We start from the raw sequence: 20,310 nt of genomic DNA on the forward strand, positions 1-20,310 counted from the left end.
GTCAATGTGTTATATGGATTTCAGAAAGTGTTTGATTCAGTGCCACATAGAAGCAAAATCTGAAACCCGTAAGATTAAAGGGACATTGGCAGCTTGGATATGAGATTAGCTAAGAGACAGAAGCAAAGAAGGTTAAGGAGAGAGCTAATAGGGGTATTCAAAATTTGAAAAGAAATTATGCTGTCCACAGGCTTTTGGATGAAGACTTTGGTGGATGGATTCAGCAGTCAGAAGCTCCACCTTGTCACAATCCTGCCCCTTTGAAAATGTTCTCAGAAGTTCAAAGTTATTACATCTAACTGTAAAAGGAAAATAAATTAATCACTATACGATTAAAATAGACTTTTGCAAACATTGTCAATGAGTGGATTAGCTTAAGTAGTCAAATACTAAATAATGTTCTGACTTTTGAAATTCTGCTCATTCATGAGAACAAATATTTGCATTTTTAGAAGACAATTTCAGTTACAAATGAGTTTTTAAAATGTTGCCATAGTTCCCGAGGACTGTAGGCTGCACTCCCCTTTGAGAGCTGACTGGTGGTGATTTAACCTGAGGGTCACCACACCTCAGGCGAGGGGCAAGGCTGAAAAGGTGAGGCCTTCATGAATAACCTCAGCCAGCACAGGAATTGGACCCATGATTTTGGCATCACTCCGCATCACAAACCAGCCATCCAGCCAACTTAGCTAACCATGAATGCGTGTGTAAAATGACCCTACATTATATGCACAATGTCAACACACAAGATATGCTTAAATATAAAATGAATACTTCCTTGTATAATATGAGATCCTGCTGGTCACAACTTGGTGTAATGTTCCAAATATTATTGTTTTCATATTGCATTTTTTGCTGATACTATTTGCCTACTTTCTGAGTACACATTTCCGATTTTGCAGGTTCCGACGTGACTGCCACAGACCTGCCTCATTTACTGGGCAACTTACAGTTCAATATATCACGAAATACAAAAATGAGAAGTAAATATCAGCCAAAGGTCAAAGAACTTAGATGGGGAGTAGATTTGGAAAGAAAATTCCCTAAAAGTGATTGTCATTATGATTACATAATGGCCGCTGATGTTGTGTACAGTCACCCGTACTTGGATGAACTTCTAATGACTTTTGACCACTTATGTCAAGAAGACACCATCATCTTGTGGACAATGAAATTTAGGCTCGAGAAAGACAACTCCTTTGTGGAGAAATTCCACTGTATATTTGACACTGAAGTTATATACGATCTCCCAACTTTACAGATAAAATTGTATAAAGCAAAAAGAAAAGTTTTGTGTACAGGTAAAGATACAACACAGGGGTCAGAAAGGGAACTTGAGCACTAACTCCGTATAGCTGTGAAGCAATTGTTCTCCTTATGACAATGAGCGGAGTTTAATTCCTTACAAATCAGACTTGCAAGGTGTAATGAGAGGATATCCTTTCAACTGAATTCATATTGCCAGCATTGCTTCCAGTGCCTGCCAAGATTTCCCAGCTAAGAAGCCTTCTAAGGCAAGCTTAGCTACCATCAGATATGTCTGAACGGCAAGCCTAATTGAAAAGATGTCTCTAGACATGATCTTTGGCATTGACAGACTAGCTTGGGATCAGAATCAGTCAGTCGATATGCCTCTTGCTAAGATTACATTACAGCAGGTGAACATTCAATCACTCAATGTCCAAGCTTTCAGGCATATCAAGAAGGAGCTGAAGTGCTCTATCTACCTGTTCTATTGCATTGCCAGAGATATTACTTACATTTTAGCAAAATAAATCTACTAGAAAAACTTCTAAGTGAAAAGCTCTAAACCATCCAGTTTTGTTTTGATCGTTTAATATATTACTCTGTTGCTTTTGAAAGCTGTTTTTGCTGTATTTCCAAAATAAAGAAATATGTTGAAAGTCTAAAAAATAAACTTAGACTTTGTGTATTTTTTTAACCTACAAACTCCCATCAGCATGTTAAAAGAAGTATTAATTTTGATTAAAAATACCATATGAGACAAAGGAGAAGACATTAGGTTGGCAAATAATTGCCTTCATGGCTAACTTTCCATACAAGACTGCTGTATATACAGAGCATGAATGAAGCAGCAGACAGAATAGGCACTAAATACCTTCCATGGGAGACAGCATTCTTCAATCTTCTGGCAAGAATTTGGAAATAAAATGATACTGGGAATTATATTAATATATAGAACATGCCTGAATAAAAATCATGTATTTTCAATCGCTGACTTAGTTTTCAAATAAAGTAATTGTTTTCATAATGTATTGTCAGTTATGTCATATTTTTATATGATTAAAGAATAATTGGTTCATAATTAATACACCATAACAAACTGGTTTACATCATTGTTTACATTTTTATTTGGTTGAATACTTTGTGTAGCTAGTTTTTGTCTTCTTACGTCATCTTCTTTGGTCCAAAGGTGAACTTGAGGTAAACGTGTCTATTTCTTTTATTTTTAAAAAACGTTTTATTAAGGCATTTATGGTTTTATAACAACAAAAGATGCAAATACAAATGTAAACATAATTCAGTGCGTAACAACCCCCCCCCCCCCCCCCCCCCCCCAACCAACAACCAACAACCATTCCCCGCCAACTGGCTTTTACACACACTCCCCAAGTCCCTCCATCTCCTCTCGCTGTTCCCGCCTAAACTAAACTAAACTGAGCTGAACTAAACTAACTCCCCCTGCCCCCCTTATTCCCTAACACACCCCTCTCATTGTATCTGCTAACTGTTTTGTTTTCCCCAAAGGAATCAATAAGCAGCTGCCACCTCCAAACGAACCCTAACTCTGGGAAGCCTGAGAAACACGCCCATGTCGTTAACCCAAACACCCGATTTTGGGGGGCTCTGAGCCCCTCCACACTAATAAGATCCATCTCCGGGCTACCAAGGAGGCAAAGGCCAAAACTTCTCTTGCCCCCTGGACTCCCGGGTCTTCCGACACTCCAAAAATCGCCACCTCCGGACTCGCCACCACCCTCATTTTTAGCACCGTGGACATGACCTCTGCAAATCACGACCAAAATTCCCTAAGCTTCGGACATGCCCAAAACATGTGGACATGGTTTGCGGCCCTCCTAACACCTCATACATCTGTCCTCTACTCCAAAAAACCTGCTCATCCGGGCCACTATCATGTGTGAACCACCTTGAATTGTATCAGGCTGAGCCTGGCACATGATGAGGGTATGTTGACTCTGCTCAGAGCATCCTCCCACAGAGCTGTCTCTAACTCCTTTCCCAACTCATCCTCCCATTGACGCTTTAACTCCCCTATCTGGGTTCCCTCCCACTCTATCAGTTCTTTATAGATTTCCAAAACTTTCCCCTCCCCCACCCCCATTCTAGAAACTACCTTATCCTGTATCCTCTGGGCGGTAGAAGCGGAAAGGTCGAAACCTGCCTTTGCACAAAATCCCTCACCCACAGATAACGAAGCCCATTCCCTCCCGGCAGTTCAAACTCCTCCTCCAGATCCTCCAAACAGGGAAAGCTTCCATCAATAAACAGATCTCCCAGCCTCTCAATCACTGCTCTCTGCCACCTTCGAAACCCCCCATCAAACCCCCCAGGACAAAGCAGTGTTTACCACGAATTGGAGCCCACACCACTGCTCCCATGTGCTTCCGCCACTGCCCCCAAACTCTCAGAGCCGCCACTACCACCGGGCTTGTGGAGTACCAGGCTGGCGAGAATGACAGCGGTGCCGTTACCACTGCTCCTAAACTTGTGCCCCAACACGATGCCGCCTCTACCTGCTCCCATACCAACACCTCCCCCACCACCCACTTCCTGATCATGGCTATGTTTGCCGCCCAGTAATAGTTCCTAAAGTTCGGCAGGGCCAACCCCCCCACCAACCTCGGCTCCACTCCAGCAGCACTTTCCTTACTCTCAGGGTGTTACCCGCCCATACAAACTCAGAGATCATCGCACTAACCCTCTTAAAAAAGGCCTTTGGTATAAAAATAGGGCGACACTGGAAAACAAACAAAAATCTCGGAAGAACCGACATCTTTACGGTCTGTACCCTCCCTGCCAGTGACAACGGAAGCATGTCCCACTCCGAAAGTCTTCCTTCATTTGGTCAACTAACCGGGCCAGATTTAATTTATGCAACTGCTCCCATCCCCTGCCACCTGAATTTCCAAGTATCGAAAACTCCCTTCCACCATTTTAAACGGCAACTCCCCCAGCCTCCTCTCCTGCCCCCTCATCTGGATCACAAAAACCTCACTCTTACCCATGTTCAATTTAAACCCAGAGAACCGGCCAAAATCCCCTAAAATCTGAATAATCTCTTCCATCCCCCCCCCTAGCGGGTCAGAAATATACAGTAGTAGGTCGTCCGCATACAACGAGCCCCCCCCCCCCCCCCACCCACCCCCGGAATAGCCCCTTTGTAGCCACCGAAGTTGGCCATTCCCTGAATACAAAATGGAGGAACGCAAAGCATATAGGATAAAATGGACAATGTTTGCAGCGCCAGCAGGCTGCACCTAGCAGGTGTGGATTCGGTCTGCTAAGAAAGCAGACAGCCCCGAAACGAATGTTCCGCTTACTAATGAGGCAATCACCGGGATAATTAGCATGTTAATGGAACGATTCCAGAGACAATGGACACAATTGGGGAAGCAACTGCAACATTGTAAAGGATACCAGACACTCAGGCACCAGCAAGGTTCGAAAACAAAGAGCCTGAAGGCCCGCCCAGTCGCTAAGGAACAGCCTCAGTATTGGGGAGATTCAAACATATCGATTGGGAAGAGACCCAATCGATTCCAAGCAGGTAAGGGAGTCCGCCCAAAGGGGTGCGGATCCCTGGAACCTATAAAAGACAGGTCCCACACATGGTTCAGTCTTCTCGTCCAGCCCTCCTCTCTCCTTGACCAGCACTCCTCCGTGGACCAGCACCTCGACCAGCTTTTGCCAAGAAGACCCTGACGGAGAGAGAGGAGAGGGTTCGGACAGCAGCCGCCAGCAAGTAAGTGCCTCACAACGATCGCTCCCCGAGATAGACACTCCTGACCCCTTTTAACTGATACCAACCTGAAGTCTGCAGACCTGAGCAGAGCAAGCGGCCTTGTTCCCTGACCCGGCAGTTCCTTCGAGATAAGTATTAGTTTATTTAGCGGTAGGAATAAGTTTAATCCTTTTAGCGTGTGCATGGGTAGTTATTATAATTGTATTATAATAAACTCAGTTGTTTGGACTTACTAATTGGTGTATGGTTTTATTGCTTTGAACTTCACCTTGAAGTCAACAAAATCTTGGCCAGCAATTTGGCGTCAACATTTAGTGGGGAGATTGGTCTGTAGGACCCACATTGCTCTGCGTCCTCCTGCTTCAGGATCAATGAGATCGAAGCCTGTGACGTTGTTGGGGGAAGAACACACCGCTCCCTTGCCTCATTAAATGCCCTCACCAGCAGCGGGCCCAGCATTCCAGAAAAGTTCTTATAAAATTCCACTGGGTAGCCATCCAGTCCCAGGGCCTTGCCTGACTGCATGGCCTCCAATCCGTCTACTACTTCCACAATCCCGATCAGGGCTCCCAGCCTCTCCACCAACCTTTCCTCCACCTTCGGAAACCCCAAAACCTCCAAGAACTGCCTCATCCCCTCCAACCCAGCTGGGGCTCCGACTCATACAACTGAACTCCCCTTTCACCCCTGCTGGGTCCAAGACCGTGTTTCCCCCCTCTGTCCTTCACTCTTCCTATCTCCCTGGCCGCCTCCCTTTTCCAGAGCTAGTGTGTTAGCATCCGACTGGCCTTCTCCCCATACTCATATACCACCCCTCTCGCCTTCCTCAACTGCCCCACCACCTTCCCCATAGATAACAGCCCAAACTCCATCTGCAGCTTTTGCCGCTCCTTCAACAGCCCCGCCTCCGGGGCTTCAGAATACCTTCTATCCACCTGGAGGATCTCCCTAACCAGCCTATCCATCTCCACCCACTCCACCTTCTCCCTATTAATCCGTACTAAAATTAGCTCCCCCCTAACTACTACCTTCAGCGCCTCCCATACGCCCCCCCCCCCCCCCACCTCCCCCCCGTCCCGCTAGCAAGGCCCCATTCAAAACAAAAAAATCAATCCGGGAGTACACTTTGTGAACATGGGAGAAAAAAGAAAATACCTTCGCTCTTGGTTGTCCGAACCTCCACGGATCTACCCCTCAATCTGTTCCATAAACCCCTTTAGTTCCTTCACAGCCTCTGGCATCCTCCCTATCCTCGAACACGACCGATCCAATCTCAGCTCCATAACTGTGTTAAAGTTCCTCCCCATGATCAGTCTATCTGGCTCCAGGTCCGGAACCTTCCCCAACACCCGCCACATAACTCCACGTCATCCCAGTTTGGTGCATAGATATTCACTAATACCACCGGCATCCCCTCCAGTTTCCCACTCACCATAACGTACCTAACCCCAAGTCTGCCACTATGCTCCCTACCTCAAATAACACCCACTTATCGATCAAGGTCGCTACCCCCCTAGTATCCCCGAATGAAATACCTGCCCGACCCACCCCTTCCTCAGCCTAGTCTGATCCAGCACCCTGAAGTGTGTCTCCTGCAGCATTGCCACGTCCCCCTTCAGATTCTTCAAATACACAAACACATGAGCCCTCTTGACCTTTCACGTTCCATGTGATCAGCCTGGTCGGGGGGTACCCCGTCCCCCTCCTCTGCCTGTCAGCCATCACCTTTTTTCGGCCAGCCTCCACCCCGTGACCCGTGCCTCCTCAGGCCCTCCCTCGGGTTCCCACCTTCATCGACCTCCAATTTGTCTCCAAGCGAGTCCCTCCCCTTTCAGCAGACCAATTACCCCTCCACAACAATATAGCAATCCCAACCCCCTTCAACAAACTGATGACCTGCTCACCCCCACTGCACTTCCATGAGCTAGCCCGCCCAACTAGCCTGGTAGCCCCTGCCCATGGCGCCAAGCAGCCTATCCCCCACTGATCTCCCTCCCCCCCGTTCAAACATACATATGCAAAACATAACAATCCCCAACAAACACAAAGAAGAAAATTCCACCCACCATCCCCCATTAAGAACGAGACTGCCTGCTGGCTCCGCCCAGTAGGCGGAGTATAAATGTGTGGGCTCACCGAACAGCAGCCATTTCGGCAGCAGCTGGAGGAGGCTCCACATCTCTGCTTAACAAAGCCTCGATTACTCTCTACTCTCGTCTCGTCGTAATTGATAGTGCATCACTAATAAAAACATTGCAGCTCTTTTCTTAAAATATCCATGCATCACAATTAAGGTTTGTTCAGAATGAGGCAGTGCATGAACATATATGGCAATCAACAAGATACATTGGATGTTATTCTCTGTGTTTCACAAAGTTTCCTCCCACAGTCCAAAGTTTTTTTTTTAGAAAATATTTTATTGAGGCATTTAGAATTTTAACATTTTAACATTCTGAGCACCAGAGCGCTCCAACACACGCAAAAGAACCCCACAATAACATATCCAACTTCCCCCGCTCTAACTCCTAGCTACCCATATATTAGATTCCTTGCCCTTATTCTTCACTTCCATGCCTCCTCTTTCCCCCCTCGAATTCCCCCCCCCCCCTCCTGCTGATGATCAGTTTTCCTTAAAGACGTCAATGAACGGCTGCCACCTCCGAGCGAATCCCTGTAATGAACTTAAGGTGAACTTAATCTTCTCTAGCCTAAGAAAACCTGCCATGTCACTGACTCACACCCCCGACTTTGGAGGCTCCGAGTCCCTCCATCCCAGCAAAAATCCGTCTCGGGGCCACCAGGGAGGCAAAGGCCAAAACGTCGGCCTCTCTTCCCCCTCCTGGGCTCCCAGATCTTCCGACACTCCAAATATTGCCACCACTGGACTCGGAGTGACCCTCCCTTCCAGGGCCTCTGACATGACTTCTGAGAATCCTGCCAAAATCTCCTCAGCTTCGGACATGCCCAAAACATGTGTATGTGATTCACTGGACTTCCCCATACCGCCCACATCTGTCCTCCACCTCCTCAAAAAACCTAATCATCTGGCCCACAGTCAAATGAGCCCTGTGGACCACCTTGAACTAGATCAGGCTGAGCTTGTTCAGGATGAGGATGCATTGACTCTCTTCAGGGCCTTCTCCCATAGCCCGACTTACAATTTCCTCCCAACTCTTCCTCCCACTTCCTCTTCACATCCCCGATTGGGACCCCCACAGTCCGAAGATGTGCAGAATAGGTGGATTGGCAATGATAAATTGCCCTTAGTGTTCAAAAAGTTAGGTGGGGTTACTGGGTTATGGGGATAGGGTAGAGCAGTGTGCTTGGGTAGGGTGCTCTTTCCAAGGGCTGGTACAGACTCGATGGGCTGAATGGCATTCTGCACTATAAATTCTACGATTCTATGACATCAAAGGTGGAAGTGTTGAGTATCCTAAATTACATTAAGGTAGACAAGTTCCCGGGGCAGGATGGTATCTATCCCAGATTACTGCGGGAGGCAAGGGGAGAAATAATAATAATAATAATCTTTATTGTCACAGGTAGGCTTACATTAACACTGCAATGAAGTTACTGTGAAAAGCCCCTAGTCGCCACACTCTGGGACCTGTTCGGGTACACAGATAGAATTCAGAATGTCCAAATTATCTAACAAGCATGTCTTTCAAGACTTGTGGGAGGAAACTGGAGCACCCGGAGGAAACCCATGCGGACACAGGGGGAACGTGCAGACTCCGCACAGTGATCCAAGCCAGGAATCGAACCTCGGACCCTGGTGCTGTGAAGCAACAGTGCTACCCACTATGCTACGATGCTGCCCACCTAGCAGATATCTTCACATCCTCTTTGACCACAGGCAAGGTGCCAGAGGACTGGAGAATAGCCAATATTATTCCCTTGTTTAAGAAAGGAAGCAGGGATAATCCAGCAAATTATAGACCGGTGAGCCTGACATCAGTGGTGTGGAAGCTTTTGGAAAAGATACTGAGGGACAGGGTATACACACATTTGGAGAAAAATGGACCAGTTAGTGACAGGCAGCATGGCTTTTTATAGGGAAGGTGATGGCTCACCAACTTGATTGAGCTTTTTGAAGCGGCGACAAAGGAAATTGATGAGGGAAGGGCTGTGGATCTATTTCATATGGACATTAGTAAAGCATTTGACAAGATCCCACATGGCAGACTGGTACAAAAATTAAAATCATACGGGATTCGGGGTGGGGTGGCTAGATGGATACAGAACTTGTGATGGAGGTCACACTCACCTCAGAATTCGGTTTAGAATAAGGACAAGTATAAGCAGCAGAAATTAATATATCAAGTTTTGTATTCAAAGTGGAATAAAAGCAGCGGGATTCTCCGACTCCCCGCCGGGTCGAAGAATCCCCAGTGGGGGGGCGGGGGGGGCGGCGTGAATCTGGCCCCGACGCCGGCTTCTGTATTCTCCGGCGCTAGTTTTCAGGCGGGGTTCACATCATGCCCATCGGGGACCGTTGGCAGCAGCCCACCCGTCAATTCTCCGGGCCCCGATGGGCTGAGCGGCAGTCCGTTTCTGGTCAGTCCCGCCGGTGCGGATTAGACATGGTCCCACATGGCGGGACCTGGCAGGTAGGTCGGCTGGGGTGGTCCTCGGAGGGGCACGGGGGTATCCGACCCCGGGGGAGGGCCCCCGCGGTGGCCATGCCCGCGATCAGGGCCCATTGAAGCACAGAGCTAATAATTTTCGATTAAGTGAATGAATTGATTCCCTCCGTCTTCAAAAAGATAAGCCCCTATGTCCTCCTGGTAGAATTCACTTACTGCAGTGGCTTTCATCATTTTTGTCCATATTTCTGTCAAAAGGCTCACAAGATTTTTTTCAGGGATTCACTTCTACTCTGCAATAGTACTATTATTGTGTTACAAATAACATTGACAATCTCTTCGATAATCTTATCATAGAATTCCGTTTTAAATTGATTTCATTTTCTCTAGATTCATAGAAAAACAACTTCCTGCCTCTTGTATGCTTCTCGTCGGTTACGGGCAGCACAGTAGCACAGTATGGACAGCACGGTAGCACAGTATGGATGGTCTGGTAGTACAGTATGGACGGTACGGTAGCGCAGTATGGGCGGCATGGTAGCGCAGTCTGGATGGCACGGTAACACAGTATGGGAGGCACGGTAGCACAGTGGTTAGCACTGTTGCTTCACAGAGCCTGAGTCCCATGATCGATTCCCAATTTGGGTCACTAGCTGTGCAGAGTCTGCACGTTCTCCCCATGCCTGCGTGGGTTTCCTTCGGGTGCTCCAGTTTCCTCCCACAAGTTCTGAAAGATGTGCTGTTAGGTGAATTGGACGTTCTGAATTCTCCCTCTGTGTACCCGAACAGGTGCCAGAGAGTGGCTACTAGGGGATTATCATAGTAACTTCATTGCAGTGTTAATGTAAGCCTACTTGAGACACTAATAAAGATTATTATTGGATTATTATTGTATCAGTGTGTAATATTGTACAAATGTACAGCATGTGAAGTGTTAATGGTATGTTAAGCCTAGCCACTAGAGGGAGCTAAGGGATAGTGCTATATATTGCACTGGCTCTTGTGCTTCTGGGAGGACATTACATTAGAACATAGAACAGTACAGCACAGAACAGGCCCTTCGGCCCTCAATGTTGTGCCGAGCCATGATCACCCTACTCAAACCCACGTATCCACCCTATACCCGTAACCCAACAACCCCCCCCCCCCTTAACCTTACTTTTATTAGGACACTACGGGCAATTTAGCATGGCCAATCCACCTAACCCGCACATCTTTGGACTGTGGGAGGAAACCGGAGCACCCGGAGGAAACCCACGCACACAGGGGGAGGACGTGCAGACTCCACACAGACAGTGACCCAGCCGGGAATCGAACCTGGGACCCTGGAGCTGTGAAGCATTTATGCTAACCACCATGCTACCCTGCTGCCCTAACATTAGAGCTGAAGGAGACAAGATTCAAAGTGTAATGCAGAGCTAGTTAAGATATTATAGTTTTAGTTCATAGCTAGAGATAGTGTTAGTGATTGTAGTTTAATTCTTATATATATAGGGGCAGCACGGTAGCATGGTGGTTAGCATAAATGCTTCACAGCTCCAGGGTCCCAGGTTCAGTTCCCGGCTGGGTCACTGTCTGTGCGGAGTCTGCACGTCCTCCCCGTGTGTGCGTGGGTTTCCTCCGGGTGCTCCGGTTTCCTCCCACAGTCCAAAGATGTGTGGGTTAGGTGGATTGGCCATGATAAATTGCCCGTAGTGTCCTAAAAGTAAGGTTGGGGGGGGGGGGGGGGGGGTTGGTTGTTGGGTTACGGGTATAGGGTGGATACGTGGGTTTGAGTAGGGTGATCAGTGCTCGGCACAACATCGAGGGCCGAAGGGCCTGTTCTGTGCTGTACTGTTCTATGTTCTATATATGTTTGCTACTTATAATAAGTGTCGAACTCAAATTTAATAGTGTATAATAAAATTAGTTTAGTTCTTCAAAAGAGCTTTGTGTGTCTTTGTGATCACTACGCCTTCCACCATGGAAACCCTTCACAAAGATTGCCACATAGAGGAATCTATATTTTCAGTTATGTTAGTGCATCTGCTTGCACCCATCTATACTCATTTTGAACTTCCATGATAAAACATTTAACTGAGGCTAATTGTGTAGCTTTCAATAAATTTGTATCAATATTTTGCAATGATTTGCTGACAGCATTAATTCTTTGAAGTAAATGATTCCACAAAAGAGTAAGAATATCATTCTGTTGAATAAGAAGTCTTAAACCACCAGGCTAAAGTCCAACAGGTTTGTTTCGAATCACTAGCTTTCAGAGCACTGCTCTTTCATAGAACATAGAACAGTACAGCACAGAACAGGCCCTTCGGCCCTCGATGTTGTGCCTGCTCTGTGCATGTTTTTAAAAAATTTATTCATGGGATGTGGATGTCACTGGCTGGATCAGCATTTATTGCCATCCCAACTGCCCGTGTACCGAGTGACATGCTAGGCAATTTCGGAAGATATTTTAAGAGTCAACCACATTGCTTTGAGTCTGGAGTCACAGATAGGCAAGGCCAGATAAAGACTGCAGATTACAACATGATCCACCGATGCGTGGAAACCGAAAAAAGCCATACATGTTTTGAACCAAGTCAGAAAAGTGTGGTTCCCTCTCAGGATTCAGCAACAACGTTGCAGATTCAATTCAAGGAGTGACTGCTACATGGGGCGAATAATGCACAGGACCTGCATGCTTCAGGTTGCAGACCTGAATATTATTCTGCCATATTTGTGACATTATCGAAGCTCTGCCCATGACAATTTTTGATATCCAAACCTAAATTTACAACGATTTCCAACACAGTTGTATCGAGACATTCAGGAGTGTGGGGTTTTCGCTAGACAAAACAAAGAAATCATTCTAAATTGTTGGTCATGTATCTTTAAATTATTGCTAATTGCTCCACATGACTCACATCTGATATTGAATCAACTATTACATGGTATCTTTAACTCCAGCAGTGAATTGGTTTCTGAGTCACACTGCCATTACAGTTATGATGTCATTGTAGCTTTGGTTTTAAAAATTCATTCACGGGAAAAGGGCTTCGCTGGTCAGGCCTGAATTTATTGCCCATCCCTCGCTATCCTTGGAAAGGTGGTGGTGAGCTGACTTTTTGAACCGCTTTGGTCCTTGTGATTAGGTACACCCACACTGTTGTTTGAGAGGGAATTCCTGAGTTTTGATCCAGTGACAATGAAGAAATTACAATATATTTCCAGGTGGTGGTGTTCTGTGTGTCTGCTGCCCTTTTCCTAGATGGTAGCAGTTGTGGGTTTGAAAGGTACCGCCTAAGGAGTCTTGATGAGTTCCTGCACCTTCTAGATGATACTCACGATTGCCACTGTTCATTGGCAGTGTAGTAATGGCTGTTTGTCAAAGGGATACCAATCAAGCAAGCTGCTTTGTCCGCCATGGTGTCGAGCTTCTTGAGTGTTGTTGCAGTTATACTCATCCAGGCAAGTGGGGAGTATTCCATCACACCCCTAACTTGTGCCTTGTAGATGGTGGACAGGCTTTGGAGAATCAGAAGGTGAGTTACTCGCTGCAGGATTCCTCACCTCTGACCTGCCCTGGTAGCCACAGTATTAACATGAAAATGAAATGAAATGAAAATCGCTTATTGTCACAAGCCCCTAGTCGACACATTCCAGCGCCTGTTCGGGAAGCCTGTTACGGGAATCGAACCGTGCTGCTGGCCTGCCTTGGTCTGCTTTCAAAGCCAGTGATTTAGTCCAAGGCTAATCAGGTTCAGTTTCTGGTCAATGATAACCCCCCAGGATGTTGATTGTGGGGGATTCAGAAATGGTAACATCATTGAATGTCAAGGGGTGAAGGTTAGATCTTCCCTTGTTGGAGATGGTCATTAGCTAGCACTTGTGTGGCGCAAATGTTACTTTCCGTTTTTCAGTTGAAGCCTGGAGATTGTCCAGGACTTGCTGCATTGGGACGACATGGATTGATGCGGTATCTGAGCAGTTTTGAATGGTGTTGAACATTGTGCAGTTATTAGTGAACATCTTCACTTCTGATCTTATATTGGCAGGAAAGTCATTGATGAGGCAGCTGAAGATGGTTAGGCCCAGGACACTACCCTGAGGAGCTCCTGCAGTGATGTCCTGGAGCTGAGATGATTGACCTCCAACCACTATAACCATCTTCCTTTGTGCCAAGTATGATTCCAATTAGTGGAGAGCATTCCTCCTGATTCCCATTGACTCCTTGAAGCTTATTCATCAAATGCTGCCTTAATATCATGGTCAGTCACTCTTGCCTCACCTCTGGAGTTCTGCTCTTTTGTCCATGTTTGAACCAAGGCTGTAATGAGGTCAGGAGCTGAGGACTCTGGTGGAACCTTAACTGAGTGTCAGTGAGCAGATTATTGCTGAGTAAGTGCTTCTTGATAGCACTGTTGATGACCCCTTTCATCACTTCACTGATGATGGAGAGTAGATTGATAGGTCGGTAATTGGCTGGATTGGATTTGTCCTGCTTTATGTATAAAGGACATACCTGGACAATTATCCACATTGCCGAAAAGATGCCAGCATTGTAGCTGTACTGGAACAGCTTGGCTAGGGGTGCGGTAAGTTCTGGAGGACAAGTCTTCAGTACTGTTGCCAGGATATTATCAGGACCCAAAGCCTTTGCAGTATCCAGTGCCTTCAGCCTTTTTGTGTTATCACGTAGGGTGAATCGCGTTGGCTCAAGGCTGGCATTTGTGGCATTGGGACCTGTGGAGGAGAAGATGATGGATCATGTACTGCTCGGCACTTTTGGCTGAAGATTATTTTGAATGCTTCAGCCTTGTCTTTATCACTGATGTACATCATTGAGGATGGGGATATTTGTGGAGCCTCCTCCCCCAGTGAGTTGGTTAATTGTCCACCACCATTCACGGCTGGATATGCCAGGATTTTAGAACTTTGATTCGATCCGTTGGTTGTGGAATCCCTCAGCTCCGTCTATCACTTGCTGCTTATGCTGTTTGGCACACAATTAGTCCCGTGTTGTAGCTTCACCAGGTTGACACCTCATTTTTTGGTATGCCTGGTATTGCTCCTGGCATGCTTTCCTGCACTCTTCATTGAACCAGAGTTGATCCCCTGGCTTGGTGGTAATGGTAGAGTGGGGGATATACCAGGCCCTGAGGTGACAGATCGTGGCTGAGTACAATTCTGCTGTTACTGATGCCCACAGCGCCTTATGGGTGCCCAGTCTTGACTTGCTAGATCTGTTCTGAGTCTACCCCATTTGGCAAAGTGGTAAAGCCACACAGATATTATTGGATATTATTGTAAAGATTGCAATATACTTGCTGCTTTGAGCTTTCTATTCTGAGAGCAGAAAAAGCATACGCAACAATTTAAGTTGGGAAATTCCTGTTGACCCAAATAAAATAGGTGCTCCAAATCTAAATAGCCTCGCTGAGGGATTGATTGTTTCCTTATTTTAACTATCCATATCTATTTGTGTTTTATGAGAATAGAAAGCGGTGAGCATTAACCTATTTCTAAGCAAGCGCGGGGTGGCACGGTCGTTAGCACTGCTGCCTCAAAGCGCCAGGGACCCAGGTTCAATTCCGATCTTGGGTGACTGTCTGTGGAGTTTGTACTGTGGAGTCTGCATGTTCTCCGCATGTCTGTGTGGGTTTCCTCCAGGTGCTCCGGTTTTTAAAGATGTGCAGGTTAGGTGGATTGGCAATGCTAAATTGGCCCTTAGTGTCCAGAGATGTGCAGGTTAGGTTATGGTGTTATGGGGATAGGACAAAGTGGACAGGGGTGTGGACAAGGGTAGAGTGGTCTTTCAAAGGGTTGGTACAGACTCAATGGGTCGAATGACCTCCTTCTGTACTATAGAGATTCTATTCTAAGCCTCATAGGTGGTTGCAATAATGTACATCACTATCCCTGCTATCAGTCCCAATAAATCTCAGTCACTTGTGAAATATTTTGCCATGCATCTTTCACTTTATCGTTCATCATATTGGCTTCAAATCAAATCCATCATCTAATAACACTATGTGCTGGAGTGATTCACTCCACAATGTAATATTACAGGTTGCGTCATTTCTGGTTGATTGGACATTACATTTTGGTCTTACCGAGAATGGATAATCTTGCATTTCTGAGAAGCTGAGTTTCTGTTGCATATCTGATCAAACTGCTTGACTGTAGATAGATAGATAGACCGCAAATTAAAATAAAAGGCCAATGGCACTGCCGTTGTTGCATACATTCGATCATCCGGTGAATTGCCCAACTCTCTCTGTTGCACTCTACTCACCATAATGGGTGTGAATAAAGTGATATTCCTTTTGCTGTTGACAATAGTACAAAGTAGCAGAAAGAATTAGCAGTAAATTAAGTATGGCAGCTAAATTGATGTGCAAGTGTTATACATGAACAGAAAAAAACATATATCTGACACTTATTTCCAATGTGGGAAATATGCTGCTTAATTTTTAGGATCATTTTATTATGATAGCTGACTTTGATATTGTTTTTAGTCCATACATTCTTCTCCACGTCTCAAATACCTTTCACTGCCCTTGAATTTACCTGGGGTAAGTGCCAGAAAAGTTAAGATTAAGAAAATATCCTTTGGTCCACCGAAGTTTATCCCTTTAGTTCCATCCCACTCCGGGAGTGTGAACAGTCCATCAAAAGAATATGTCTACTGTTCAGCCCTATCACTTTCAAAATATGTTTTTTCTAATTTACTTTTCACCCTTCATCCTAATTAAAGAAATGCACCATTGGAAAGCTTTTGTCCTATTTCTCTGGCTTACTTTGAAGTTGGATTCTACGTTTATTTTTTCTATAACATTTCACATACTGTTTTGAGATCTGAACGTTAGCAGGCAGTGCTATCTGGTTATAACATTCTAGCATAAATACAGCTCATCGACAAGCCAAGCCTTAAAACCTGCACAGTTTGTTGGCCTGGAAGTAAATATTTTAAATGCACCCTTTTCAATGCAAGAAGGCAGAAACTGCCTTTGGCCCATTCTCAGGACAGTAACATTAATTGCTCGGCAGCCGAGTGCCTACATGCGGCCAAAGTGCATAGCCTGTCTTGGCTGGATAGCATTCAGGGTCCAGTAAGGTCCAGTCGGGGGACGTGTTCCATTGTGCTGAACAGTTACCGCACTCAAGACAACAGGTCGATTCCGATGTATTCCCGAGGGGGTCTGTGAAATGAAGAATGAAATAAAGCTCTCCGTTGGAGTTGTGAGGTGAAAGCTGCCAGAGGTTGATTTGCTCTGACGGGGGTGGGTATGTGTAAATCAGAGCGAATCATGGAGCAATTTACTGCAGGTTGAAGCTTTCACAAGATTTTCGCGGGCTCCCACTGTGAATTCGTCAGGAACCGCGGGCAAATAACTTAAGATGATCGTTTCTGTAATTTCTCCCTCATTTCCGCGGACTTTCCAGCCCTTTAGAAAACAAGCTGGGTGATCCCCAAATGTTCCAGCCTGGTAATGTGCGTGTGACCAGTAAGACCCCCTCCATGGACTCGGGCTGTCAAACCTGGTGATCAGTGGATGGTGTCGGCCCCTGTGGAGGATAATCCAGACATTCCCTCCAATTCCCCCATTTCCAGAGGAATTCTAACCGCTCAGCCTTTAACGCCCTGGCATCAACCTCCCTTGGGCGAGGCTAGTGTAACATCTCTCTGCAATAGCAGCCAAAGAGCCCTTTGAGTGAGCCAGCAGAAGCGTTTGAATTCTCTTGCCGTTGTATAATGAATTCTGTTGTTATTGAGTAATGTTGCTGTGCAATTGTCAATCACTAAACCACCTGGCTTTTGGGGGCGTGTCCTCGAGAGGTAACTACTTACTGCAGCCCGTGGGCCAGAACTGCTGACACTCCGAGAGTGAAGATGCACAACAGTTCTCAGTCTTCTTCACAACAAGGTACACGTTTTCGTGCTTATTTTCACATTATTAATGTGATGTTCATTTGCTCAATTTGCAAAAACTGCTTTGCTTTCATTCAAACATAATTGGATTTTTCTAGTTCAGATTTTGGTCAAGTTTTGCTAATATTTGCACGCAGTTTGAATTCAGATTTACTGAGCAAGAGCGCTGTGCAGAGTGTATGTTTCGAGTGCCAAGGACGAGAGGTTCAAACGAGAGGCCATTTGTGCATACTTTGGGTGGATTGCACAAGATACCATATTGATGAGGGGGTTACTGCACACATTCGGGTATCAGTGTACACACGTGGATATCAGGGCACACATTGAACCTCTGCTGGAATATGCAGAGCTGGCAGATCACAGTGTCCCCTTGGGTACAGCATATCTTAAAGGATACTACATAGAGCAGAACAGGCTCCTGAAAGGGGTCGGGGCAGGGTGTGGAGAAAGTGTCTGCAAGAGGCACAACAATTTAGGGTGATCAGAGATAGAGCAATTCTCTTACCTGGCTTTAGTGAGGAACAATGCATGTTGCATCATGCATCTCAGTAAAGACACCCTTAATTAAATCTTTCACATGTTGCAGCCTTAAACCCGGGCAAGGACGGCATTGCAAATGGCTCTTTTTATTTGTTCATACAATGTGGATGTTGCTGGCATGGCCAGCATTAATTACCCATGTCTAACTGAGAAGTTGGCAATGGGTCACCCTCTTGATATCTTGCAGTCCATGTGTTGAAGGTACACCTACAATCTACAGTGTTGATAGGGAGGAAGCTCCAGGATTGTGTCCTACTGACAGTGAGGAATAGTGACATAGTTCCAAATTAGGATGGTGTGTGGCTTCAAGCGAAATTGCAGGTGGTGGTCTTCCATGTATCTGCTGCCTTTGTCCTTCAAGGTAGTGGAGATTGCAGGTTTAGAAGGTACTTTCGAAGGAGCCTTGGTGAGTTGCTGTTGTGTTTCATGTATAAGGCACACACTGCTGCCATTGTGTCAATGATGGAGGGAGTGAATGTTTAAGGTGGTGGATCGAGTGCCGGTTAAGTGGTTGCTTTGTCCTGGATGGCGTTGAGCTTCTTGAGTGTTGTTGGAGCTGCACTCACCCAGGCAAGTGGAGAGTACTCTGTCAAACACCTGACTTGTGCCTTGCAGATAGTAGACAGGCTTTGGGGAGGCAGCAGGTGAGTTACTTGCTACAGGATTCCCACCCCCTCACCTGCTCTTGTAGGCACAGTATATGGCTGGTCCAGTTCAGTTTCTGGACAATGTTAACCATTTAGGATATTGACAGTGTCATGCGAGAGTGCCTTTAAGAAATGGATGTTTAAGCAATGTACCTTTAAGAAATGCAGTGATGTCAGAGTATGGGGAGAGCTGGGCTTTTATCTCAGCCATTTTGAAGTTTTTAGTTTCAGTTTGAGAAAGCAGCTGAAAGGTGCCTGGCTGGTTTGCTGATAGCTGCAGGAAGGAAAAGAGCTGGTCTCGTGGTTTCTGCAAATCCAAAGACTATAAATATATTGAATATAACCGGTTGTGCTCCTATTTTTGAAGGGTTGAAGTCTTTTGGAGGTTTAAAAGAACAGTTTGAAGGATTGGGTAGTGTGTTATTTTAAGGGTTATCTTTGAAGTACAGGGTGTTAAGAGATCCAATGTTTATTTTAAAAGGTTAAGCTTAGTTCATGGAATAAACATTGTTTTGTTTTAAAAACCAGGTGCCCATAATTTTAATACCACACCTAGGGAACAAGCCGTGTGCTTCAAAAGCAACAATCCATAAAGGGGGAGGGGGGGGGGTTGGTTGGACTCCATGATACATTTTGGGGTTCTGAAAACACTCCCCCATAACAATTGGGGGCTTGAGGGGTTTACAAGTCTATCTATTGGATTGGCTTTTGTGAACTTAAAGACAGTGAAGGTTTGTTGCTTTTCCGGTGTGGTATTTTAGTTTAAGTGGGAAGTGTGTTGTGGACAATGGCTCTTTCAGAGGCTCAGAAGTTATTGGGGGTGGAGACGGTCACACGCAGTACCTTACGGACAGAGACGAAAAGCAGACTGTTAGATTTGGCAAAAACATTGCAGTTACCATTACCAGACAAAATGCGAAAAGATGAGGTAATTATGGCGGTGGTTAAGCATTTAAAGTTACCTGAGATAGAGTTTAACTCATTGGAAATGGCAAAAATTCAGTTGCAAATTAAACAAATGGAACATGAGAAAGAATTAAAGCGGCTTGAATGAATACGAGAGAGAGAGGAAAAAGAAAGAGAAAGAGAGAGGGAGGAAAAAGAAAAGGAGAGAGAAGAAAGGAGAAAAGAAAGAATAGCCCTAGCAGAAGAAAAAGAAAGGGAGATACAAATCAGGGAAAAAGATAAAGAGAGGGAGTTTGAACTTCAGAAAATGGCCAGGAAATATGACAATCAGTTAAAATTGGCAGACGTAAAGGGAAACGTACAGTTGGATGATAGTGATGAGGATAGTGAGAAAGAGCGTCATAGTTGAAGGCTTGGTGGGAATCTATTTAAATATGTCCAAGCATTGCCAAAGTTTGACGAGAGGGAAGTAGAAGCCTTTTTCATTTCATTTGAGAAGATAGCTAAACAACTGAAATGGCCACAGGACATGTGGGTGTTACTGATTCAAACAAAGCTGGTAGGTAGGGCTAGTGAAGTGTTTGCATCACTACCGGAGGAGGTATCTGGAACGTATGAGGAGGTGAAGAAATTCATCTTAAGTGCATATGAGCTAGTGCCTGAAGCTTACAGACAAAGGTTTAGAAATTTAAGGAAAGAATTTGGTCAAACATA

The 20,310-nt window shown here is 45.5% G+C and overlaps 2 protein-coding genes across 6 annotated transcripts in view; both read left to right on the forward strand.

The window, feature by feature from the left end:
* mettl21e (methyltransferase like 21e) overlaps positions 1-1,929 on the forward strand; it is a 52,041-nt gene extending 50,112 nt beyond the window's left edge. For all 5 annotated transcript variants that reach the window (XM_038819050.1, XM_038819049.1, XM_038819051.1 and 2 more), the window contains one exon: positions 903-1,929. In XM_038819050.1, the coding sequence (XP_038674978.1) occupies positions 903-1,345 (443 nt within the window). In that variant the 3' untranslated portion in view covers positions 1,346-1,929. The remainder of the gene's footprint in view (positions 1-902) is intronic.
* Positions 1,930-16,690: 14,761 nt separating this feature from the next.
* The window catches only part of LOC119977876 (protein-lysine methyltransferase METTL21C-like), a 58,516-nt gene continuing 54,896 nt past the window's right edge, over positions 16,691-20,310 (forward strand). Inside the window, exon 1 of the mRNA XM_038819137.1 lies at positions 16,691-17,498. The gene's annotated coding sequence lies outside the window, so the exon portion shown is untranslated. The remainder of the gene's footprint in view (positions 17,499-20,310) is intronic.

Source organism: Scyliorhinus canicula, chromosome 14, assembly GCF_902713615.1.
Source record: "Scyliorhinus canicula chromosome 14, sScyCan1.1, whole genome shotgun sequence".
NCBI lineage: Eukaryota > Metazoa > Chordata > Chondrichthyes > Carcharhiniformes > Scyliorhinidae > Scyliorhinus > Scyliorhinus canicula.